This window comes from Fistularia commersonii, chromosome 17, assembly GCF_037954325.1.
Source record: "Fistularia commersonii isolate RoL2024-O1a breed Wild chromosome 17, RoL_Fcom_v1.0, whole genome shotgun sequence".
Classification (NCBI taxonomy): Eukaryota; Metazoa; Chordata; class Actinopteri; order Syngnathiformes; family Fistulariidae; genus Fistularia; species Fistularia commersonii.
Window position 1 is genome coordinate 3261445 of NC_141300.1, and position 27580 is coordinate 3289024.

General features: G+C 39.4%; 1 protein-coding gene across 1 annotated transcript; it reads left to right on the forward strand.

Annotated features, from left to right (window-relative positions):
- The first annotated feature begins 254 nt into the window (after positions 1-254).
- Positions 255-26885, forward strand: kcng4a (potassium voltage-gated channel, subfamily G, member 4a). The gene is made up of 4 exons (XM_086163610.1): positions 255-475; positions 4412-5018; positions 5104-5745; positions 25927-26885. The coding sequence occupies exons 2-4, from the start codon at positions 4911-4913 to the stop codon at positions 26806-26808; spliced, it is 1632 nt and encodes a 543-aa protein (XP_086019736.1). The 5' UTR covers positions 255-475; positions 4412-4910; the 3' UTR covers positions 26809-26885.
- Positions 26886-27580: the final 695 nt, after the last annotated feature.

Below are 27580 nucleotides of genomic sequence, written 5' to 3' on the forward strand. Positions count from 1 at the left end.
TTGAAGCCAAGTGAAGGCGATCGACCGAAAACCGCGCCCCCTGTTGCGCAAGACGCATTCCGGCATAAATGCATGGATACGGTAGCGCTGAGCTTACATCCCTTTTGCCCTTGAATTTCAGGCTTTTCTGCAAAAAAAAAAAAAAAAAAAAAAAAAAAAGAAGCAGAGTAGTGGACACACGCTCCTCCCGCGATTTTGCAGAACGACTCGTTTCTGCCACACCTGGTCTCAGCTTTTTTTTTTTTTCTTCACCTTTATGCAAACTTGAACTGGGGTACCCTCTCTGTTGCGCATCACCGCCTCGGCGCCCCCTCCCCTTTCCTCTCCTCCCTCATCTCCTCCTGCCGCAGATCCGTAACGGGACACTTTGGACCACAACTGGCGCAACAAAAAAAACCCTTCAACTGCTTCTTCCCTCTTAATACGAGCAGGCGACCTGCGCGCTTTACCAAACGGCTCGGATGACTTCGAAAAGGTATGTGTCCAATTGTTATTGTGGTTCGGGTTGAATAGGGACAATAACAGCTGGACTGTTCCAGCGCTGACTAAACCAAAGGACTGCAAGGCGTTGGAGACATTCCTCGTCGTGCTTCTGGAGATGAGTTCGGTGCTTTGTATTGTAAAAGGCTCTCCCAAGTTAAGCTGGCTTATACAGGGATTTGTGTCTTCATATGAGAAGTTATCTTTTACTTAAAAATGAAGCATGCATACCCGGCTCATAAGCATGGAAAGATGCAGAATGACGCATTGATCGGTAAGAAATTGATACAAATGTAGGGATATGTTAGAATCTAAAAAAAATCGCAGCCTAAACCATCGATCATATATATATATTTAAGTGTGTGAGTGTGTGTGTGTGTGAACATATATATGCATGTGTGTGTGTATATATATATATGTATATATGTGTGTGTGTGTGTGTGTGCATATATATGCATATATGCATGTTTGTGTGTATATATATACATACATATACACACACACACACACACATATATATATATGATAAGTTAACTCCCGCAAGATATGTCTCTGTGCGTCTTTTTATTTTTCCATAAAATCGTGTAAGCACTGCTGCGCAACCTTAACTCTTAATTGCTTGCCTAATTTTATTAAGCTTAATTGAAGTCGCTGCTTGATCATGGGTAGAGAGAGAGAGAGAATTTTTTTATCTTAGTAACATTATTTGGAAAAATATCTTTGCTCTTTCTCCTTTGCCACGTCTGGCTAGTTGAAAGCCAGCAGGAGGTCAAGTAAAGCTGATCATAACAGTGAGGTGCTGCTTAAAACACCCCCTACCATTACTCTTCCTGCAAAATATACCATCCATATTCACTCGGGATGGAAATCGATTACTAAATACTTTATCATGCTCTCCTCCTGTGACGTGAAAATGAAACACCACCAGTGTGAAAGAAGTGATTTATTGGTTCTCCCAATGCTACGTTCTAACTCAGGGTCTGAATTAGGGATTCATGTTGGTGCACTAAAAGCCGTCCACTCATTCCAGCCAGATATTCATTAGTCTGTTTTTACTGTAGCTAGATATTGAACACGTTCATCTGAATATTAGTCAACAGAATGTCGCAGATTCACTCATAGGCTTGTAAGATACAAGCCTGTCCATCATTACACCTAGCTGCTCGCCTTCAGGTCTGACCAGAGTGACAAATAAACCCGTAAAGTACACTTCTTACCCTTTCTGCATTTAGAAATGGACAAAAAAATCTGAAACCTTACCCATTTTTTTCTCATTTGCTTTGTGTGCATTGGAGAAACAGAAACTGACTTATAGTAAAAAAAGAAAACTGCAGTTTCCTCCCAAATCCAAGTATTATGAGAAATTGTCACAATATTCTGGATAACAGTGAATTTCAATGGATAGTTTCAGCTAAACGGAGGCATCATTCTGTCATCATTTGCTCCCTTGCATTTTGGACTTTTTACTTTCACCTTTGTGAAACTAGTTTAGTACCGTACATATATTTCAAATTATTGTATTTACTATTAGATTTAGTACCATACATATATTTCAAATTTTTGTATTTACGATTGGATTTAGTACCAAACATATATTTCAAATTTTTGTATTTACGATTAGATTTGAAATATATGTATGGTACTAAACTAGTTTCACAAAGGTGAAAGTAAAAAGTCCAAAATACAAGGGAGCAAATGATGACAGAATGATGCCTCCGTTTAGCTGAAACTATCCATTGAAATTCACTGTTATCCAGAATATTGTGACAATTTCTCATAATGCTTGGATTAGGGAAGAAATTCTGCAGTTTTCTTTTTTTACTATAAGTCAGTTTCTGTTTCTCCAATGCACACAAAGCAAATGAGAAAAAAAGTTCAAAGTTTCAGATTTTTTTTTGTCAATTTCTAAATGCAGAAAAGGGAAGAAGATAAGAAGTGTTGTATTTGCTATTAGCAATGTTCTCCTGCCCTTGAAAATCTGTGGCACAATTTTAACCTGCCATATGAAGTAGCATAACTAAAATGCAACCTTTAATGAGGTTAAAACCCCGGTTAATAAAACCATAAGAAAGAAGAGAATTCTGGTACTTTACTTGAAACATACTTTATTCAATGATTGAAAAACAGAGTAGAACTTTTCCATATTTTGTTACAGTACGACCAAAACTGTAAACATATTGTATGCGAAAGACCAACACAAAGAGGTACACAATTGTTGAGCACAAAAAAAGAACAGGATTTTTTTTTTTTTGTTATTTTAAATAAAAATCTGAAAAGCACAGTGTGCAAAAGTATTCAGCCCCACTGAGTCAATACTTCGTGGAACCTCTTTTTACTGCAATTATAGCTGGAGTATAGTTTTGGAATATGTCAGTAGCAGCTTTGCATAAATAGAAAAAGAAATTTCCACCCCTTCTTTTTTGAAAAACTGCTCAAGCTCAGTCAGATTAGATAGAGAGTGTTTGTGAACAGCAGCTTTCAGATCTTGCTGCAGATTTTCGATTGGATTGGGGTCTGGACTATGACTGGACTATTGTAACACATTACAGTAATACTGCCTTGTATTTATCGCTATCTTCCATTTAACATTTAACTATAACAAATAAGTTAATAAAATTTAAAATACAAAGAATTGGACATTTGTTATTATGTATTAAACGTAAAAGACATACAGTACACCCTCACTTTTCCAAAACCCCCCTGCATTCCAAGACCCCTGCGAAAAGTGAATTTCCGCAAAGTAGAGACGTGATCATTTTGATGGTATTTATAAATATATAAACCCTCAAGGAACCTCACTCAACCCTTTGAATTACAATGGTGGGAGCGAGAGTTCGAGATGCTGGGTATCTTTGTTTAGCAAAGGAGATCTCGTATTTTATTTATTTTATAAAATTAATTTTAGTTTAATTTTTCTGTATGTTTTACTGTTTTTTTTCTTCTTTGGCCAGAAAATGGCTATTTCATCAAGAAAAAACTTTTCAAATACTGCAAAAAAAGGGCTAAAGAACAATAAATCGTGAGAAACAAATTACAAAAAAAAAATCTGTGAAATAGCGGGGACGTGAAAGCCGAACCACAAAGTATTGAGGGTCCACTGTATTTGTCATAAACCTATGTCAATAGTATATTTTGCAAACATTATTTTTTAAGATGATGATTATCTGGCCAGAGAGAATTCAAATTCTATGAATACTGCAAAAACTGCAACACAAAATCAGATGCTATCTAAGCTTCAAATCACCTCTTGTTGTAAACTGTTGTTTTTGTATATGGAAGAAGGAAAAAAAAAAACATACCGTCAGCTTTCTGCTATCAGTTGTTGAATGTGTAAGGGCAAGTATTTATTTTCTTTTTATAGTCGTTAGACAGATTCTGCATCAAGTCTTTCTGCTGTCTACCTTAACTTGTTACCTGATCTTCATGCATAGGACATGAAATGCGATAAGGTGATGTACTACCTCATTCAGGATCGGCCACGCATTATGGGAAAACATAAGCAGATATTATTGTCAGTAATTCCTGGAGAAATACATTGCCAAGAAAATTATTTTGGACACTGTGTTTCACTCTTTGGCTGAGATTACTATCCATTACAAACAGCTAAATAGGGGCTCTAAGAATTATCGTAGGCAACAAAACTGGATGCTGTTTTCAATTCCAAACATTTTAAAACATCTGTAGGACCCATAAAGACTAGACCTTACGCACTAGATTTTCATTTTAAGGTAAATGCATGAATGATTTTTTAATGTCACGCTCTACCTTGTGGTAAGGCATTTGTAACAATAAGATTCGTGTCAATTGTTCCCTTTTCTACAAACAATCCAACTTTCCAGTCATTTCTGAGTCTTGCTCTATATATCATCCTAAATGTCAACCCATCCTCCTCTTTTCTGACATTTTCTCTTTCTTTGTGTCTCTGTCTCAGTGCCTGCATGATGCCACCACTGGAGCTTCATAATCCTGCTGCAGCATCACAGAAAATCCCTGGCAGTCCCTGGGAACCACAGTGCCACACATTTAGCGCATTGACTCATCCAGTAGTCGCTGTGGCTACAGGCCACTAATCATCTTAAACGACTCTCAATATTTGGGATAACCCAATAAATCCAGCTCCTGAATCCTAGCTCTATACTTGACCCTTGGCAACAACCAAAAATATCATCCACTGTGGAATGGGATAGCAAATCTCCCAACACTCCTCATCCTCTGCTGTCCGGAGTTGTCATTTGCAGGCTAAAGGTCAGAGATCAGAAGTCGCTGGTAAAACACTCAGTGTCATGAGTGTTCTTGAGGGCAGGCTGCTATCTGGACAGGAATTCTCTGTATTTATACTGATGAGTTGAGCTTTTACAAACAATATTTCCCGTCTCTATTACTTGATGTGATGTGCCCAGTTTAGAGCTATTAGCATTTCAGGCGCTGTCATGCCTATCATCAGCAATGCTAACCATGACTTCAGCAATCTGTCCATCAGTGATGACAGCAGTCTTGACCGCATCTTCACTGAGATCCCGGAGACTGAGACAGTAAAGGTATAATTAAATTAAGTTTATAAAAGAATACTGGGAAGAGCAATTTTCCATCAATTTTTATTGGTTGATATATTTATTTCTGCAGGGCGTATACTACCAAAGGGCTCAGTTCATCCGCCGACAGGAGGACCTAGTCTCTATTGACCATGGATTGCTGGCAGTGATTAATGTCGGGGGGAATCGCTATACATTCCCTTGGAGTACGCTTGAGCAATTCCCTCTCACCCGACTTGGCCGCCTCTGTGGTTGCAGGTCTCCTGAGGACATTGCCGATGTCTGCGATGACTATGACGAAGCTCAAAAGGAGTTCTTCTTTGATCGTTCACCCTCTGCCTTCAGGGTCATTCTCAACTTTTTGGCCGCCGGAAAACTCCGGCTACTCCGCGAGATGTGCATTCTGTCCCTGCATGATGAGCTTACCTACTGGGGTGTGGAGATGGCCTATATGGAACGCTGCTGTAAGAGGAAGATGTATACTCGAATAGAGGAAGTACATGAGCAAGAGCGTCGAGAAGAAGAGCACAGGCAGAGGAAGGCCATGCAGTCTGTTCAGGTGGAGGAGACAAGATACAGAAAAGTGATGAACTGGCTGAGAGATATGGTGGAGAATCCTCAGTCCGGCTTGCCGGGAAAGATCTTCGCATGCATGTCGGTGATCATGGTGGCGGTAACTGTGGTTAGCTTGTGCATCAGCACCATGCCGGACCTCAGAGAAGAAGAGGACAGGGTGAGTGAAATAAAGATTGTTGTTAATGTAGGCGTCAGCATCGTGGTGCCCTCAGGCAGGTCAGTGCAAAAATGGCATTTATACGAATACTTTATTGTGTCCGTCTGCAAGAAGATATGCGAAAAGCTTTTAGATTAGATATCATATTAAGGGTGGAGATTTCACAGACGAGCTAAGATAACTTTTGCATTCAAATCTGTTGCTGTTTAAGAATAATAAGAATAAGAATAGGAATAAGAACAACTTTATTTATCCCGAAGGAAATTGTTGTGCCAGAGTGTGGAGTAAAACAAAACAATAATAAATAATAGTAGGAAATTGTATAAACAGTACAAAAAAAGGGGGGGAGAATAAGAAATACAAATAAAACTATAAAGTGTCAAAGTCAAGGCTATTAAGTGTTTTAAGGTCTTAAGTGCAAAGATTTGAAGATTCCCTGCAGCTGAAGGAAGAGGAATAGATAATGATTTTTGTCATTTGAAACAGTGTTATTAATATTATACAGGCAGAATAGGATTTATAAAGTAAATACCGCAATTTCTTATCACTTTTATTCACTTTCATCAATTTTATTCTGAGACTGAAGGCTGTACATACTTTTTTTGTTTAAATATATGAATTTTGTGTTTCCTTCTTCTCAGATTTGCATTTAGCATTACATTTTCCACATAATTAGCATAGATAGCAGCCAATAGTGTTTACATATTCATTCACTGATTATCTATTCTGCTCAACACCATTGAGGCAGGGCTCGAACCTATCTGAGTTGTCGCTTGATAAAAGATGGGGTACACCTTAGACTTGTAGTTGGCTGATCATAGAGTCGAATACAATAGAATAGAAATAGCAGAACAAAAAAAAAAATGGACTGCTGCATGACTGCTTCACAAGCAATTCTAGGGTCATCAATTAACCTACTGCATGTTTATAGACCGCTGGGGGAAACTGGAGAACCCGGAGGAAACCCAAGCAGACACAGAAAGCAAATGCAAACCCCGCACAGAAATATCCCCTGTCGCAATCTAACCAGGAACCCTCCGTTCCAAGGCTGTGCTGCCCTGTTTAAGATTTATCTAGAATGGGACAAAGTTAGTTTCTTACGGAGTCATAATCTCATAATGAGTCATAATGAAAAATTCCTCAACTTTTTTGTGCATACATGATGTTAGGATAATCAAAGACATCAATTCTTTTTATTAATTCCAAGGTGGAGTAGACAATAACGTTAACATGACTCATCGGTCGTAAGCATAAGCCTAACTGATAAGAATAGGAATAAGAATAAGAACAACTTTATTTACCCCGAAGGAAATTGTTGATTCTTAACTAAAGCAAGAAGAAGTAAATAGAATAAAAAAAGTAGAAGATTTAGGAAAAAAGAGACACTAAGGTGAGGAGAACCTCTGGCAGGCAGCTGCCCGAGACAGAGCCGGAAGTACAAAAAACTAAGAATGTTAATATATTCAGTTTTAAGTTCTTTAATTTATTTTGAAGAAAAAAAAAAAAGAACTCTTAAGTTCATATTTGTCAAGAATAGTTTGTATTGAAAACCATCCCACTTTAACGCATCTGTTCCAAATCCTCTACTTGAGAATTTATTAATTTTAATAAGTCACCACAAGTCAAGTGAGGCAAGTCTTGATGTGGGACAATTTATAGAGGTTAGTGAGAATTTTGGTGCCGACTGTTTTCTGGAGGGCCGGACCAAGACTTTGATTTGAAGGTTAAGGAGATACAGTATGTTGTTGTGCCATATTTAATTTCTATACAATTTCTGAATCTGTTTACAGTTGAAATAGTAGGGCAGTCCACAACAAGAGAAGGGGTGTGTAACACTATTAACAAGAAACAACAAAGCAGAAGCAGTACAATTATTACAGCTTGAAATTAATTTTTTATGATGCTACAGAAAAGTATCAGTGATTTAACAGGGGTTCTCTGGGAGAAATCAAGCTGTTCCCAAGGGGAAACTAAATCCATGCAAGACAGTCTGTTCCCCTGTTTACTCACACCTTACAAAATCAGTCTACTCTGGTCTGTCATACCAACACACACACACACACACACACACACACACACACACACACAAAATCACACACACAGAAATCTCTTGAATATCTAATTCACTGTTCATTCCAAACGCCTTCACATTTACAGACATATCACAAGAACTATTGAAGCATGAATGACGTGTCCCATAATTTCCTCCTAAGTCCATAACTTTTATTCCCATTGAAAAGCAGTGCTGGTTAAAAATGAGCCAAAACCAGGACTTAAATAAACTCTTGTCTAATGGCAAACCATTGTAAGACAGTTGACTGTTAAAATTAAAGTGTTATATTTGACAGATGATAAAATCTTAGCTGATGTCAACAATGGGGGTATTCTCAAATCATACAGTGTCGCAGATGCAAGCAAAGTATTTTTTTATTCAAATGTGAATGAAAATAAAACAAAAGTCTGTAGTATCGCCCTGTAAATTTTCCAACTTCTTAAGGAAGTTATATATAAAATATCGGCGTACTTTAGAATAATAGCAGAGAAAAATGAAGATGAAAATGCAGAGTAAAAAAAAAGGAAAGAAAAAAAAAAAGCCATGCAAAATGACCAAAGATAAATTCAGAATTTGTTTTATTTCCCTTATAATAATTTGAAAAGTATTGCTCATTTGAATTTAAAAGTACACCGAGTGTCTTATTTTGCATAAAATAATATAAATGTGGAGATTTTATCTATTTATTTGTTTTATTTATTTTTATTTTTTCATCATATTGCAGAAGGAACTTCCACAGTCAAAGGCATACATGTATACACACACGTGTGTAAACAGTGTATCTTAAACATTCTTCTCACAGAACCCATAGTTTGATCGAAACTTTTATTTTTATCCTATTTATACCTCAGAGGGCTCTACCAAACCCATGTATGGCAAGCCTGAAAATGAGAAGCGGCAAGACCCTGATCCTTCATCATTCACTAAGCTTCTCTTTCCATGCCTTTGAGTAAAAAATACAAAACCACTACTTATGTAAGCTAAAGGCTGTTAAATGAATTTAAGTGTGGCTTTGAGACTGGGAGACCAAGAGAGATTTTGTTTAAACAAAAAGTTTAAATGAAGAGATGATGGCAAGAAATAAGAGGAAAAGAAAGATGAACAATTCACTAATTAATTGATTTTTTTCTTCCCTCGACTCTATTGTGTCTATATGGGTGTAATCTGTATGTCCTCAGGTAATTGCTTTTATCGAACAATACATTGCAAAGACTTTCACCCGTACTTTTATCTTACAGCTACATTCAGTAGCACATTGAGTGTAACCACTTTGTCAGTCCTCATAAGTTCTGCACAGAAACAGACTTAGTAGAAACTTAGTAGATAAATGTTAAGTATGGTAATAATTACAATCTGGGGAGAAGCGGGTCAATCCTAAAGGATATTATAAAATAAATGCTTATGGTTGGTCCATACCAGACATTGTAAGCCTTTTCAAATACATTTTCGCTCTATACAAATATTTCAATCTTTGTAGATGTCAAAAGGCTGCTGCTGCGGTTAGCTCCTTAAATACAATTAGCCCTACTAGCCCATCAGCTCTGGAACTACTTATTCTATATTTTTCTATATGATATTAGCAGAATGTAATCTGAACTGAATCACTTGCTCCAGACAATAAGCTTTTCACATTTTGGACACCTTGCTCTGTACTAGCCTATTCCCCGCTTTTTGTTTTGTTTGTGTTGGGATAGTAAAAAATATTACAGTTTAATATCACAACCTTAGCATTGATAGGATTGTACTTCTGAACATTATTAAGATTATTAAGAATCAAAAAAAGTAGGCTACTTAAAACAGATAGAGAATTTCGGTGACCATAATCCATAATGGCATTAAGCTGGCATCCATCAGGGACGACCCCTCTCACCCTCTGCAAGACACTGTGGGGGCTTTAAGCAGCTCCTTCAGCCATAGACTGGTGCATCATTGCTGCAAGAAGGAAGAACAAGGCATTCCTATTTCCATTTCTTTCTTCTTTTTATATCATGTATCATATTGTAGATCCTGTAAATAGTCTTGTGTATGAACATCTTTTATGAAGGCTATACTGTCTACAAGGCTACGTTCACTGAAGACATTTCTCTCCGGCTCTATCAAAGCTTTTTGGAGGAAGTATCACCTCACAGCCATGAGGCCTCTTTATTTAAGACTGAACATATCTTTATACAAACCTTATGGACTGACACAAGTGAGTTTACTTCACTGTTTTACTTTTTATGTCAATTTTCTCAGCCTCTTTGGTCATTATGGGCAAACCGAATTGAAAAAACTTGTCATCAGAAAAAAGGACATCTCTCCAAAAAAAATGATGGTTCTTGTTACGTATCCATTCATGATGTTCGTAATTCATGGCAGAAGATGTAGATGCTCCTGCATCGTTACAATGTTTTTTGCTGTTATTTAGAAAAGATAAGCACATTTGCACGACAATCTCTTTTATTTGACATAAGTAACTTAACAAAGGGCTTGGCAATAAAAATTATTTCCTTATTAAAAATGTGAATTTCATCAGCCAGTTTTCCTAAAAAATGAACTCAGTGCTTACATTTCACGGCAACCGCCCGACAGCCCACAAAAAAATTATCTGGTCAAAGAGAAAAGTATTAAGAAAAGGGATGAGTTAGTTCACAGAAGACAGCCTTATCACCTTGGGCATACCGAAACAAAAATTGAAGTATAAAACATCTAAAATATATCTAAATACAATAACAACACAATGCAGCCGCACTACAGGCTTATTCAAGTTTCACTAACAGAAGCAGGGGCTTTGTAGGAGAAATTTATTGAACTTTGAGCTACACAAGACAGCATCATCCCTAAAGCCCCAGTTGAAATCTGTTAACATTATAGGCATCACTCTCTTGTGATTCTACATCACAAGAAGGCAAGAAAGTGACCCAAATGGAAAGACATTTAGCAGCCAGTGGCATGGAAATTGACTGGGTTGTTTTAAAATGGAATAGCTTCAATTTCAGATGAGAGAAACCAAACTGAAAATGTTACTTAAACAATATTATTATTGGTGTTGCAAAGAGGGAAGATTCATCGTTGATGCCACTGAGGCTGAAATACATCATTGACAGGAAAATGTTTTTCTATGTGATTAGAAGATTTATTTTTACTTTCCTTTTTATACTTCACTATATCTCTTTATACTTTTCTTGTCACATCTGCAGTACAGGACATGATAGCAAGTATTATGTATGTGGATGGTTATCAAATGTGTTTATGTCTACTAGCATGTACCGATTTCACCATATCGGTGTAGAACAAATTTCCCATAAAAGCCTTTTTGATGGACCGATTGATTTATGTTCCTGACTGCTGAGAAAGATGTAAGGGAAAACAGCAATGTATGTCATCTTTATCCTGCCTATGCCGCACTGCATGCACGTGCTATAGAGGATCTTAGATCTTAATATGATATCCAAGGTTATTGATGACAGGTGGGAATTAGTCTATCTATTCATTATCTATCACTTTTCCTACTTAGGTTGGTGTGAGCTTATCATGGGAGCCACCCCAGACACGTGGTGAACGTGCAAAGTCCTAAAAAAGTGAATTCAGAGAGGTCCCTTTTCAGAATCGAGTCCTTTGAGTTGTGAGGCAGAAGCACCACTGTGACACCTAGATTGTTTATTTCATCATAGTATGATATTTTGATAAAACTGATGGATCAAAGAGATCAAGTAAATAGATGGCAGTTAGTTAAGGAATATACCGCTATTTGTCATTTGTTAAAGACCCTTTAAGTCTTATGGAAATCCTGTGACATATGGCATTCCAATGTCCCTGCATTTGTCACTATCATCCTTGTGTTTTGTGTGCTTTTATTCCAGTTTCTGTTTTGTGAAAGGGCCAATAGTAGTCACAAGATTTTAGGTCACAGGAGAGTCTGATGTTGGAGACTCCTGATGACCCCTGGTTTTTTTTCAAGGGGGTGGTGAGAGTCACCAACAAGTGCTACTCAATATACTTTAGTTATCATTATATCCTCATGGCCAAGCTTCAGTCCTGTTGAATAACAGGACTCAAAATAAATTGAATATCATCAGGTTCAATATTTTTCACCCAGGAAGTGAAATATTTTAAGCCTTTACGTCTTGTAATTTTGATGACTATGGCTAAAATAAAACCAAAAATTGTCTGCAATAATAAGAACATGCACATTTTAAAAAGAAATTTCAGGCTTTTGAGAAATATGTTCATTTATATGCACTTGTTGGGTCTGGTATCTCTCATCTTCCTCTTGCTAATACCCAACGGTTTCTCTGTGGGGTTCAGGCTCTGCAAATTTGCTAGCAAATCCAGCACAGTAACACCAAAGTCATTGAACCAGCTTTTTGTACCCTGGCAGTGTAGGCAGGTGCCAAGTCTTGGAAAATGAAATCAGCATCTCAATAAAGCAGAAGCAGCATCAGCAGAAGAAAGCATGAAATGTTCTATAATGGCCTGGCAGATGGCTGCATTGATTGTGGACTTCTGAAAAATTAGCGGACCAACACATTGCATACCATAGCATAACGTCCAAATCATCAATGACTGTGGAACCCTCACACTGGACTTCAAAGAATGTGGACTCTGTCTCTTGATACAGTGACTCCAGCCTCAGTCCACTCCTTGTCAAGGTCCCCCAAATACTTGAATGGATTTTGCTTGACAATCCTCACAAGGCAGCAATTGTCCTTTTTGTTGGTGAGCCATTTCCAACAACACTTTCACATTCCACTTAACTTTCTATGAATACGATTTGATACAGCAGTCTGTGAATCCATCAAGTTAGCAGTCTTGAACATTGAACGTGTTCTAATTTTTTGAGATAGGATTTTGGGTTATATTATCAGTAAGCCATAGATATCAAATTTCAAGATATAAAGGCTTGAAATATTTCACTCTATATGTAATCAATCTGATCAATCAATGTTATATATGGGTTTCACTCTTCAATGAGTAACAAAAAAATATCAAACTTTTTATGATATTCTTATATTTTTGGATGTACTTTTATGGGGCAGTCCAAGAAAGGTTGTTTGTCTTCAGTGACGTCCTCCCTCGTGATTCAGGAGAGTCTATTGCACTTCCATGTTTCTGTCCTAGAAACTGCCATTGTACTTGGAAAACTTGGTTTGTAAGCAGAGGATCCAGCAGGGCACAGATATTTTCCATTTGAAGGTAAATCTGTCGGCCTTCTAGTCTTCATCCTCTTCAGTGCCCTCCGCACTTGGCCTTTACTAATCCCTGCTACTTCATGGTTCACAACAGTCACCTCTTCTACTCTTCATTCTCTCTCTCTCTCTCTCTCTCCTCATTCAACAACTCTTCAAATTACTCTATCAAACTTCCCATCACACTTCTGGCTCTTGTCAGTACATTTTCCTCTATGTATTTAAACATCCTGATCTGCTGCACACCCATCCCATTTCTCTCTTTTTTGTCAACCTGTATATATAAGTCTCTCCCTCCTTACTATCCTCCTTGCAATCATACAAATCACCATATGCCCCTTGTTTGGCTTTTGCTATCTCTACCTTCACATTCACATTATGCTGCATATCCTTGTACTCTTATTTTCTGTTTACTCTTTTCATTTCCCTCAGTGCCCCATTTTTTCAAAGCTATTCCTTTTCTCTGTATACACTCCTGCATTTTTTCATTCCATGACCAAGTCTCCCCTTATCTACTTTCCTTCCAGATGACATACCAAGTACTCTGCTACCTATCTTCCAGATCACATTAGCTGCAGTTGTCCAGTCATCTGGAAGTTCCTCCTGACCACCTGGGGTCTTTCACAACTGCTCCCTGAAAATGATAAAACTCTCCTCCATTTTCAGCCTCCACCAGTTTGTACTCTGCTTTGCCTTTGTCCCCTTCATCTTCCTTGCCACCAGATTCATGATGGCTACATTCTCCCCTACCACTTCTTTGCAGTCACTGATCTCTCTCAGATGACATTGTCTATACAAGATGTAGTGAGTATATTTTTCAACTCAATCTGGAATTCCTCCTTATCTTCTAACTCCCATCCAACCTGTGGGGCATAACCACGAACAACAGAGAACATCACAACTACAATTTCTAGCTTGCTGCAGAATAACTCACTAATTGACATAAACTCTATAAATTTAGACCAATGTCCAACCCCAGAAGCTATGTTTTGCAAACTCTATTGCCTTCTTTTTCTTCTCCTTTCAGCTTTTCCCTTCAGGGGTCGCCAGAGCAAATCAACCCTCTCCATCTCACCCTATTCTCAGCGTCCTCCTCTCCCACACCAACTAACTTCATATCCTCTCTTACTAATCCATAAATCTTCTCTTTGGTCTTCCCCTAGACCTCCTGCCTGGCAGCTCCAATTCCAGCATCCGTCTACCAATATATTCACTATCCCTCATTTGTACATGACAGAACCATCTCAGTCTGGCTTCTCTGACCTTCTTTCCAAAACATCTAACATGCTGTTCCTCTGATTCCTGATCCTACCCATCCTGGTCACTCCCAAAGAGAACATTAGCATCTTCATCTCTGCGACCTCTACCTCTGCCTCCTGTCTTTTCGTTATTGTAACTGTTTCTAGTCCATACAGCATCGCTGTTCTCACCACTGTCTTGCACACCTTTCCTTTCACTGAAATCCTCCAACTTCTTGATCTCCACTCTCTGCAGCCTCACCATTCCACCCGGGTTCTTCTTATTCACACACAAAGACTCTGTTTTGCTGCAACTAACCGTCATTCTTCTCCTTTTCAGTACATACCTCCACCTCTAGGTTTTCCTCAACCTGTTCTCTGCTCTCACTACATATCACATTGTCATCTGCAAACATCATGGTCCATGGAGATTCCTGTCTAACCTCATCTGTCCATCACCACTGCAAACAAGGAAGGACTCAGAGCTGATCCCAGATGGAGTCCCACCTCCACCTTGAACTTCTTTGTTACCCCTCCAGCACACCACTGTCTCACAGCTTGCATACATGTCCTGCACCAGTCTAACATACTTCTCTGCCTCTCCAGATTTCCTCATACAATACCAGAGTTCCTCTCTTGGCAACCTGTCATACGCTTTTTCTAGGTCTACAAAAACACAATGCAGCTTTTTCTGGCCTCCTCTGTACTTCTCTATTAGTATTTTCAAAGCAAATACTGCATCTGTATTACTCTTTCTAAGCATAAAGCCATACTGCTGTTCACAAATGCTAACTTCTGCTCTCAGTCTAGTTTCCACTACTCTTTCCCGTACCTCCATTGTATGGCTTATCAACTTTATCCATGTATAATCCCCCTTACACTTAAAAATGGGCACCGTCACACTTTGTCTCCATTCCTCAGGCATCTTCTCACTCTCTAAGATCCTGTTGAATAATCTATTCAGAAACTCTACCGCTGCCTCTCCTAGACACTTCTACACCTCCACAGGTATATTATCAGGACCAACTGCCTTTCCACTCTTCATCCTCTTCAATGCCTTCCTCACTAATCTCTGCTACTTTGTGGTCTACAGTAGTTACCTCTTCTACCCTTGCCTCTCTTTCATTTTCCACATTCATCAGCTCTTCAAAGTACTCTTTCCATCTTCCCATCACTCCTCTAGCATCTGTCAGTAAATTGCCCTCTCTATTCTTAATCACCTGGACCTGTAGTACATCCTTTCCATCTTTATCTCTGTTTTGCCAACCTGTATAGATCATTCTGTCCCTCCTGACTGTCAGACCGAGCATACAAGTCAGTGTACGCCCTTTGTTTTGCCTTTGCTACCTCTATCTTTACCTTACATTGTATCTCCTTGTACTCCTGTCTGTTCTTTTCAGTCCTCTTAGTTTCCCACTTCTTCTTTGCTAACTGCTTTCTCTGTATATACTCATGCACTTCCTTGTTCCACCACCAAGTCTCCTTATCTACTTTCCTTCCAGATGGTACACCAAGTACCCTCCTTCCTGTCTCCCTGATAACATCAGCTGTAGTTGTCCAATCATCTGGAAGCTCTCCCTGACCACCCAAAGCCTTTCTCAACCCTCTATCTGTAATCACCTGAACCTGCTTTCCATCATTCCCCCTCTGTCCATCTGTTGTGCCAACCTGTAAATCACTCTCACACCTTGCTGTCCAAATTACCATTGAAGTCATCATACACCCTTTGTTTGGCATTTGCTACCTCTCCTTGCACTGAATATCCCTGTTCTCTTCAGCCCCTTCAATGTCCCACTTCTTTGAAAACCTTTTTCTCTGTATACACTCCTGTTCTTCCTCATTCTACCACCAAGCCTCCTTATTTCCCTGAAAACCACAGAGCGCCTGTCCCTTTGCAGCTGGCACCACTTCGCCCTCTGCTCTGCCTTTGTCCTCTCTATCTTTCTTGTCAAAATCATCACACTATGGTGTCTGGATCAGTAGGCCAGGTATGGGGACTTGGGAACTTGAGGAGGGTAGGGTCGGTACCAGGAAGCCAGGCGGCAAGCCTTCACCATCAGGGCAGGGCATCCAGGAAGGGCTTAGACGGTACTGAAAGGCTGGCGGTACCGGTGAGGTTCGGAAGGTTCAGACAACAAACCGCTGGGAGGTCTCAGTCCAGCAATCCTGTCACTGGCCCATCATGCAGGGTGTCAAGAGATGAGCAAAAAACGTAACAGCATGGCCACAACCCAACCAGTGAGGCTGAAGCTATGGCTTTTAACCCCTTAATGATTGCTGGTAATATACAACAGTCGTGCGTCCTGTTATAAGCATGGCTGTGCATGGAGGTGGAGCAATGACAGTCCCAGTATCCCCCCACGACTGCAAGTGTATGACAAACGGTAGTTAATGGGTGGATGAATGGATAGACTACTATGAGTGCATCAAATCACACACACATGCACACACACACACACGCACACACAACAAATAAATTACTTTCAACCGACATCCTTGGTTTTGTAAAAAAAAAAAATGTTGTAATATATCTATCTATACAGATTGTTTTATTGGGCAACAGAGTAGTTCTGTGGGTTTTCTCTCACCTCAGCTTACAACAAGAACATTCCTGTTTTATATTAGTTGGCTGACTTGGGCTATTCTGTGTGAAACGAAAATGTTCTCCCTTGACTTGTGTGGGTTTTCTGGGGTTTCTCCAACTTCCTCACAACTATGGTTTAAGAGAAGGCACATTGATTGACTGATAGCCATGTGTGTTAAAGTATAGGGATAGAAAATTAATGATACTGGTATCAATTATCCATTGTTAATTGATGCATATTGCCTGCCTGAGCCATATATTGTGTGAATCCTGGAACAATGATTGTAGAAATAAATACATTTGTTTTATACAGGCAATATAACAAAATTTTCACACCTGAAGTTACAAATTTAGGTCTATGTTTTTTTCTTTTTTTTTACTTTGCATGGGTTTTAAGTCATTTAAAATATCCCCAAAATGAATACCGAGAATTTAATGTCATGTCGTGAATTTAAAATACATTACTAAACAGTACTTGATTATTAGAATAATAAGCGGTATATTTCTACGTAGAATTTAGTATCATGACCTCATTATTTTTCCACCAGAGATTTTCCTGAAGGACCCAACCTTCATGTTCAAACTGTTCCGGTTCCCCGAACAGTCCCATTAGATGATTTATATCCCCACAGAGGTCTTAATCATAAATGGCATTGGCATCGGTTAATAAGGATAATAATGTGAAACCCTGTGTGATATGGATGCCATAGTGCCAAGTGCCAAATGAACTGTCACTGACATTAGTCCGAGGGAGCTGTACAGAGGAGATGAGGTCAGGGAGATAGTGGGTATTATAGAAGTAATTGTCTGTGTGTGTGTTTTGTTTGCGTGTATATGTGTGTGTGTGTGTGTTTGTGAGGGTGCGGTGATAGTTTGAATGCATCAGGGGTAGAAAGCCTACAGCAATAACAAATGGCCTTGTATACTATGGGTGAGAATGTGTTGTTAAGCCCCGATGGACCTGATGGAGAAAGCGCAGCAAGGACGGGCATGAATTAGAGATAGAAAGAGCACAGGAGAGACAAAGCAAGTAAGCTCAGGGGATAATGTGTCTGTAAGGCTGATGGAGGTCACAAGAAACTCCGATAGAGAGGAAGGCAAGGTTAAGAGGGGACAGCTGTGGGGATGAATATTTGACAAAAACAATGTAAAAGTTGTCACAGCATTGATGTTAGTCATGAATTTAGTTTTCATTCTTAAATCGTCACTGGTTTGGAAATGTTCATGAGGATTTTTAAGATTCTTGGACAAATCATGACTTTCTGAGATGAATGGAACATCTTTCATAATTCTTGTTATTGTGTTGAATAAGTTATCATGGAGGTTTTAACTTAATTACCAAAACAGGAGTGAAAGAAGTTCAATAATATAGCTGTTCATTATTATAAGAACATTTATGTATAATAAATGTGCAAATAATAAATACAGCAGCACATAATTGTACATAATTTAATATTAAACCTCATCCAGTGAATGAAAAATATCATCCAAATAATTTTCCCTACTATAACACGTGCACACACAAACACACACACACACTCTCTCTCGGCGGTCCAATGTGCGATGACAGTCCTGCCTCTGCTACTTTTGAGTCATTCTGTGGCTGGAGAGTCCAATCTTTGATCCAAACTGTCTGCTGTCGTCAGTGCAGATGAATCCACAGTCTGGGTAGTAGATATAGTGCTGCCTTCATGTCTCTTTGTGCGTTTCTTCATCTGTCTAGCTGTTTGGTCCGCCTCAAGTCTGTGCACATTTTGTTGGCAGAGCCTCCACCAGGTGGAGGGCTGGGTTGCAGCCTTCTCCAGCTGTTTTTTTCTTCAGGCTACACTTCTTCATCAGGATTTTCAGTTGGTCTTCGCCTTTTTTTCTGGCCACCAGCAGAGCGGCGGCCACGATATAATTGGCAGTTGAGAACTTTCCATGGTTGGCGATCTTTGGCCAACCTTGCGGATCTTGCGCTGGCCGACTGTGGCCTCGATACTGACATAATGGTCTTGTAGAGACTCCGTGTGGGGGAAGCGGTGTATACAGGATATACCCAGGATGCATTGTGGGCATCACATGTGAAAGGCCTCCAGCATCCTTACATGTCATACGTACAGTTTCCATGTTTCACAAGTGTAGAAGAGTGTTGTTAGGACTACTGCCCTAGTAAACACATGCTTTAGTGAGGAGGTTGATATGTCTGAGTCGCTCAAAAGAAGACGATGCTTGATTGATCCAGTTTTGCTGGACAGAAGCTGCCAAGGTATTTAAAAGGTTCTATAATTGCAAGGGGCTAGTCTGAGACTGTGAGGGTTGGTGGGCTGAATTTCAGGAGGATACTCTATAGGAGTATGAATGCCATGAAGAAGTCCTGTTTTGGTCTCTTTACCTCTCCTGAAGTTGTCTTGCTGTAAAGACCATGTCCACAGTGCATCTTTTCCTTCTGAATCCACGTTGTGATTCAGGCAACAGCTGCTCCAAGGTGTTATCCTCCAGCAGCATGACTTTGGCAAAGACTTTGCCGGCAACCGAAAGTAGTGAAATGCCACAGTTGTTTCCCCAGATGGACTTATCTCCTTTGCCTTCATAGATGGTGATGATGTTTGCATCCCTCCACTGTTGAGGGACTGTTTGTTGCTGCCAGACATCTGCAATAAAGAGGTAGAGTGTGCAAGTGCGGAGGTAGCCTCCATATTTGAGGATCTCTGGAATGAGTGCAGTTCTCCCCTGCGGCCTGTCACTGACTCCATCAGTGTCCGGGAGGGTTTGTATGTTCCAGGAATCTTTGGCCTGGCAGGAATCTTGGTGATGGAGATGCTTCGTACTGGCAGAAGACTGATGCATTAGTTGCTTTTTCATTCACCATAAGGGCCAACCAGCAACAGCTCTGAAAGCACCTAGGGATGCAGCTTCCCTCTAACTACTGCACCAGATACGTCACAACACTCTGTCTTCAGAGAACGCAGACACACATACGCTAAAGAAGCAAGAGGTTGTTTTCTTCAAAGACGTTTTTGCTGAAGATCCAAATGAAGTCTGGTGAGGTCTGGAGATACAAATTTGTTTTGTTGGAACTTTCTAGGAGAATTGTAATCAAAAGAAAACGTAAATCCCATTTCTCTTGCTTACCCAAGACCGAAAAGTAGAATCTCATGCATTGGAACTACTTCAGCATCCTTTTAAAGAAAAAAAAAAAATCAGAAAGCTGTTAATAAAGAGATTAACATTAACAAAGGTTTTATTTTGAATGTTCATTCATTATCTGTACCGCTTATCCTGCGTTCAGGGTTGTGGGAGAGCTGAAGCCCATCCCGTCATTGGGAGACAGGCATGGTACCCCCTGAACAGGTTGATAACAGCACGGCATATAGAGACAACAAACAGTTATTCACATATCTGGGCGATTTAGGGTCTCTAGTTCGGTTTCTGTGGGACGAAACCAGAGAAACTGGAGAAAACCCGCACAGGGAGAAAATGCAAACTCCACACACGAGGCTACCTGCCAAAACTGAACCAGGGATTCTCTTGCTGGGTGGTCGAAGTGCTAACCATGCACCACTGTGCAGACTTTGGTGAATGCTTTCAAGTGTAAAGCACTTTGAAAATGAAAAGTGTAACCTTTTATTCGTAAGTTTGGCACAGCCGCTCTCCACCAGCAGAGAGGGATGCAATTTGTCTTGATTGGCAGACAAATGTAGACACCCATACATGGTTTTGGGTTGGATAAACTGCCTTTAGAATGATTGAGGATGTCTCCTCTCTGGTGCCGGAGCTCATGCGAGAGATGGAGTATTTAGATCTAGAATTAGTTTTACTATCATCTATGCTTAGCTTTGGATCTGGATCTTTAGTAAATGACAGAGAACAGAACACTCAACTGATGAGAAGAGCAGAGACAAATAGCATATTTATTTCTGAATCAGAGAATGGTTTCTTCTGCTTACCCAAAACTCACACCACCCTGAGTGAGCACTCTGATATGATTTCAGTGGATTTGTCTTGTTTTTCTAACTTCTGAATTTTGAGGAAATGTCTCATCAAAATTCCTTTGCTTGGTCTGAAACTCTTCACCATAGCGATGGTCTCTTGGCATATTAATGGACATCGGTCTTGTGTTGGTTAGAGTTAAAATTAGTGCAAATTGTCTATCTGGCTTTGAATTGCCAACTTTTGTTTTCCACTTCTTTTAGCAGTGATCTTGGATTATGACATTTTCACACAATCTAGGCCCCCACTGCTGGCTAAATATCAACAGGCAAACAGATCTAAAAGTAATAAAATACCATTCGTTCGGCAGCAGTGAACTCTGACTGACCCGGTGACAGGCTGTCAGTGCATTGTTGGCATGGAGACGCCGGCCCACATTTTCATGTGCTGACCAAACCAAAACACAAATAATGCTGGGCTTACTCTAAAAGATTTTCATGGTCACAGACTAAAACTGGATATCAGAGGGACATTTCAGTCAAATCAATAACTAAGTTTGCTATAAATTATGTTGACTCATGTTCCTTTCCTATGCTTTGTAAAGTTTTTTTTTTTTTTTTTTTGCAGCATTACTTATATCTTTTACATTACCATGCCTTCGTACACTTTTGGATTCGACTCAAGGCAGGCTGTTTCAAGTGTCTTTCCATTTGAATGGCTGCTATTCAGAACACCTTCTAAGCATAGTCAGCTTTCGGATTTGCCTCTTGTTTTGTGTTTTGATAATGTGCCAAGTACCTATTGGTTTTCAGGGTTCACACAGGTCACATCTTACTGAGATTAATAACTGGTTGCAGTACAGGATTAGTATGACAAAATCTGTAGTTAGAAACCACAGGCCCACAAGCCAAGAAAGAAACTCACATGAACCCGCACGAGGTTCATACCAAGTGAATGTTACATGTCACATTTGTAGCTCAGTGCTACAGGTACGTGCTGGGTCTCAGACAGTTCACATCTTATAATGCCGTGACAGGCATGTTTAGCAGCTTTAAGCCCACTATAAAAACAAGCCAAGAGAGAAAATCCCAGCAACCTGGAAAGGCCGCGGATCAAGTAAATGTCACATAGATTGTGCAGTCTGTCATTTCTACAGACCAAAAGGATCATTGTTTTAGATGATCCTTTAGGATTTTTATTTCCAGACCAAAAGACGGATCCAGAGTACCACCATGGAGTTGATAAACTGAAAGATTAAATAAGGATTAACTAGTTCAGGTGGGGCAGAGGTTAGTGCTCCTGCCACCCAGCAAGAAGGTCCTTGATCTGCTTCTGGCAAAGGGACTCTCCCACTGTCTAAAAATATAAAATGAAGATCCTAAAATGCCCAGATGTGAAAATGATTGTTTGTTTTTATATGTGGCGCTGTGATTGGTCATCTGTGTACCCCGCCTCTTGCCCAACAGCAGCTGGGATAAGCTCCTCCAACCCTGAGTACAGGATTAGTGGTATGGATAATGAACTGGTACACAGTGAACATACAGTTTTTGACAAAAATGTCATATTACATTAACAGACAATGCAGATAAAATAAGACCATTTTTAATTCCAAAAGGTTTTTACCACAATTTGAACATAGTGGGATGTGGCAAAGTTATCTGACTGCATGTTATCTGATTCCATGGTACTGATGGTAAAAAAAAAACAGAAAAATTATATGATTAAATGCGAATTTTTTTCGAACAGGGAGCATGTTCAGACCTTACAGTGAAGCAGTCTGACGGAGCACAACTTGCACAACAAACATTAGCCAAGTGTCGGACAGATGTTACTGTAAAGAATCAATCAGGCAATGTTTCTTCTGTGGTCTGATGGTCAATTTAAAAGTAGTTGCCGATCTGTCCTGCAACTGAGTCGGTAGCAAACATCACTTGTAGCTTCAGTCGTTGCTCTGGTGGTTTTGAGAAAAGGTTATCCTGGCAGTGGAATGTGAATGCAACATTAATCTGATTGTTTACTTAAACTATAAACATTATGTACTCGGGGGTAAAGTGGAGAGAAAAAACCCTCAGATTGTCACCACCAAAGTAAGCCAACATCCATGTTGATATGGTGTTTTATTACTAGCACTTAAGTGAAAGAATCATTTTTTTAAACAAGTTTTCTAAAAATCTATGCTGCAATCCAGATTATCTTTTTCAGTGATGTTGCTGCTTAATGCAGCAAGAAATTGGTAACCTAAATGCTAAAACTACATCAAAAAAATATTGAACTGGCCTACATACAGTTTTGATCATTCTAAACATATCAGCGCAGACCTGAGACTGAATTCCAATTTCAAACCTGCATAATTAGTGTCTGCTTTTACTGACTATAAAACTCCCATTTGATATAGTGTCCCACTGTTTTGGCTTGTCAGTTTTAAATAGAAATAAATTACATTTCTTATTGCCATCCTTTCTTCTTAGCAGGAAGGCTGGCAGTGAAACCCCCGGTGATGGATAGTTGGGTAGTTGCAAGCAACCTCATCAGGATTTTTTTTTTTTGTTGGGAGCAGTTTTGTTATTTAGTAAATATGAAAAAAAAAAACAACTTTAGTTATTATAATAACGACTTGAAGTCAGGTTTATTTTTTTGAGTTTGGGAAATGTTTTTCTCACACTTTGCCTTAAATTCAGTTTCTTTGAGGTCAATGTTTTATCATTTCCTCGTTGAGATATTCAAGTTTGTGTTCATTTATTACTTGACTGTTGGTTGAGCATTTGGGTTCCGTTACTCTTGCCTAGTCATTCTGTCTTGCTTACTAAACCCCTCCCCAAAGTAAAATTCCAGTAAAATGTACATTTTTATTTTATATATTTATCCTTTTCTTTTTGACTTAACTATAATTGCATTCAACTTTTTAATTTTGACAAACTGGCTGCACTCAGGACAACAGGATTAATCATATTCAGAACTAAGGTGCAAAAAAAAACAACTGACTTCTCAATATTTTTCTTAAGAAAAGAAAATCATCAGAGTACCAGCATTGTGTGAATTAACCAAATGCCTCAATCTGAATTACTGAAATGAAATACAGTTGAGACTTTTATTATATGAAATCGTGAAAAAAAATTCAAAGTAATACAAAAAAAGCACGATTCTACTACACCAGCACGATCAATGGAAATATTGCAAATAAATACCTGTAGGTAAGGGAGACATGTGTGTGCAAGGACAGAAGTGATAAATGAGAGCACAAGAAATTGAACACGAGTGTGTAGCATGCATCATGCATGGAGAAAGACTATGACGGGGTTGGGTTTCTCTTAGGAGAACAGTAAATGAATGAAACGTTTGATGGAGAAAGAGAGAGCCATGTCACAGGCAAACGCAGAATGAAGGATGAGGGAGGGAGTCCATAGAGGCGTGATGGAGGAGGAAACAGAATGAGTAATGAGAAGGTGGAGACTGAGGCCGCAGAAAAAAGGGGGGAGAGAAATGAAGGAGGCGAGAGAATGAAAATACAGAACGAGTAGGAAGATGAATGTTGAGAGTGAACAATGAAAAACGTGGCAAGCGGCTGATGAAGAAAAGGGACGATGGAACACTCAAATAATGTCAGCCCTTGTGACATGGTGTCAGGGTCAATGTCAGGAGGTTTTTACTAGTCAAAAAAAGCAAAGAACTCTGGTTCTGAAGTGCAAGGTAGGATATTAATAAATTAAATAAGCATGTAATATCTGTTTCATTGAGTGCTGAAGGATAGGATTCTATTGTGCAGACTGTTCGGTTGGCTTTGGATATTTGGAGTTACACACTGTCCCTTCAATCTTAGTCTATCAGTACTATAGATATATATATATCTTTATTATGGAATAAAAAATATATAAGGGCAAGCCATTAAAAATACAAGGTCAAATTAAATGTTTTCAGCGCACATCAACATTATTTATTTTGTTTGCTTTGTCAATGTCAAGCCCAGTTGTCGCTTCAAACAAGTCTCATACAGTTGTGTTTCATCCCTTAGTAACATCCCGCCCACAAGTTCAACCGGACCTTTTTGTTTTATTTTAGTTGCAATCCAGAATTTCTGATTATTTTTATTCATTGTCTGCACTGCTTATTTGCACTCAGGGGTGCAGTTGGCCCGGAGCAAATCTTAGCTGACATTTGGCAAGAGGCGGGATACACCCTGGGCTTGTCCTCAGTCAATTACAGAGCCACACACAGGGACTTACAACTATTCATTCTCTCATTCACACATCAGGGCAATTCAAAATACAATAAACCGGCTGCATGATTTTGGACCTTGGGAGGATTCCCTGAAATATGGATGAGGATTTTGTGCAAGTCACAGCGGTTTGTGCTCAATAAGCTTTGGGGAATTGGTGCTGCTTCTGGAGGTGATCAGTCCCTCACAGTTTTTATGTCTATACAGCCACATTCAATGAAATAGCATCAGCTCACCCACTCTATTTTCTGAGCACACACATAAAGACACTTATTCCCTCCACCTTAAACTATGAGCAGTCAGTCAGTAGCTGTGCTTTAAATTAACTATTCATATCTATTTATTATGTTATGTTTTTTAAAAACTGAAATATTAAAAACAAATTCAATATGGAAATCTTAGGTCAAATAATCAAAGAGAATATGTGAAAAGGATTGTGGTTTTTAGTACAGCATAATCCTTTTCCATCACAATTTGAAATATTTAAAAAATGATGACAGTCATTTACGTCTAGTAAATTGATCTATCCAGTGTGCAATGAACATTGTGTTTGCAATGCATTTTCATGAGTGAGACAATGTAAACAGTTCAATGGCCATTGCCTCAAAAGAGCAAATAGATCATTTATGTTGTGAATTACACCAAAATTTACTCTTGCTATTATGAAAAGGGTTTCCATTGTAGTATACTCTCTTTTGGACACGAGGGAGTTTAGAATTGCCTGCTTTGTATACAAAACTTGGAGTGAACTTAATTATTAGCGGCAACTCTAATTGCTTTTTGTTTGTATGATATTACTATTTGAAGCCTGCCCTGATGAAACAACGCAAAAAAAAAGCATCTTTATAAATTGAACAGTTGCTGCGTAAGCACAGTGTTCACGACTCATTAAAGATTTCCATTGTTGATTATTTGACCTGAGGATTTTTCTCTTTTCTCCCTCTAATACCATTCTTTCTTCCTCCCTGTCAAACTCTTCCTGTTCTCAATTTCTCCATCTATTAATTAATCAGGGCGAGTGTTCCTCCAAGTGCAACAACATGTTCATCATAGAGACAGTTTGTGTGGCGTGGTTCTCCTTGGAATTCATCCTACGCTTCATTCAGGCCCGAAGCAAGCTAGAGTTCCTGCGAGGGCCGCTCAATATCATCGACGCCATGGCCATCCTGCCTTACTATGTGTCTCTAGTGGTGACAGAGGACGACCCGGCCTCGGAGCACGAGAGGCCAGGAGGAGGTAAGGTGTATCTGGACAAGCTGGGTCTGGTGTTGCGGATCCTGCGTGCACTGAGAATCCTCTATGTGATGCGTCTGGCGCGACACTCTCTGGGCCTGCAGACACTTGGGTTGACAGTAAGACGCAGTACAAGAGAGTTTGGTCTCCTGTTGCTTTTTCTCTGCGTGGCTGTCACCCTCTTCTCCCCGCTCGTCCATTTGGCTGAGAGTGAGCTAACAGGTACCCATGACTTCAGCAGCATCCCCGCCTCGTACTGGTGGGCCATCATCTCCATGACGACTGTGGGCTATGGGGACATGGTGCCTAGATCCATCCCCGGACAGGTCGTAGCTCTGAGCAGCATCCTCAGCGGGATCCTCATCATGGCTTTCCCCGCCACGTCCATCTTCCACATGTTCTCTCGGTCCTATCAAGAGCTCAAGATGGAGCATGACCGCTTGTTCAAAGAGGAGTGCGCGGCGGCTGCGGCGGCTGCGGCTGCCAGCGTGGAGCTGAATGAGGTGGGCGGTAGGGGTGGACAAAAGAGCGATAGAGCGCTGGATGATTCACTTTCTCCTGGACTGGGATTAAATCTCAAAAAGGACTGTATGCACTCATTACAGTCTCTATTGCAAAAAGATGGGCACAATAACCACGACCTGCCTGCAGCGGCTTTCTGAAGGACAGAAAGCGAAACAATTCAAAACTTTCAGTATACAGGATATACTTACAATATAATAAAAACTGCAGACTCATATCCTTCCAAGTCTCAACTCGTTGTTAATATATCTTTATGGAACTGAAAATGAAGTAGACATTGAACAAACACCAAACATGGTACCCCAATGTGCACCTGAACACAGACATCAGGAGACTCCCAGAAGCCCTTTAAATTGGACTTTAGCCTTTCCTGTTGGGAAAGCCTGTATACTGCAGCAATATAAGAATCTGCCTGCTTCCATGAACATGCAATACCAATCCAAAGTTGCTTATCCTTCCACTGTGAAAACATTTCAAGTTTATTATGCTTCAGTATGTTGCATACATTATGAACTGAAAATATATCTTGTACTGTACATATCACCATACTCGCCATTGTTAATAAATGCTCAGTTAAAGTTAATCACATATTATTTTACATTGTGGTAAAAAGAAATGGTAATTATTTTTTTGGAATTGAAAATGCTTATAAAATGCAGTTTTCTTTTATCATTTTTTTTTTTTTGTTTGTTTTCCCCCATTTGCTATGTAATGCTACATAGTTAATAAAGTTTTTGTACTACAGGTAGTAAAATTCAATAACTATTAAATTCTAATCCTGACTTGAAATGTAGTTTATTACACACATATTAATATTTTTATATGGCATCTAGTACCCATTATTGATTAGATCTTTGTCGTGAAATATTACATAGGTAGATTATCTAGATTCATTTCTTACCATAAGTTACT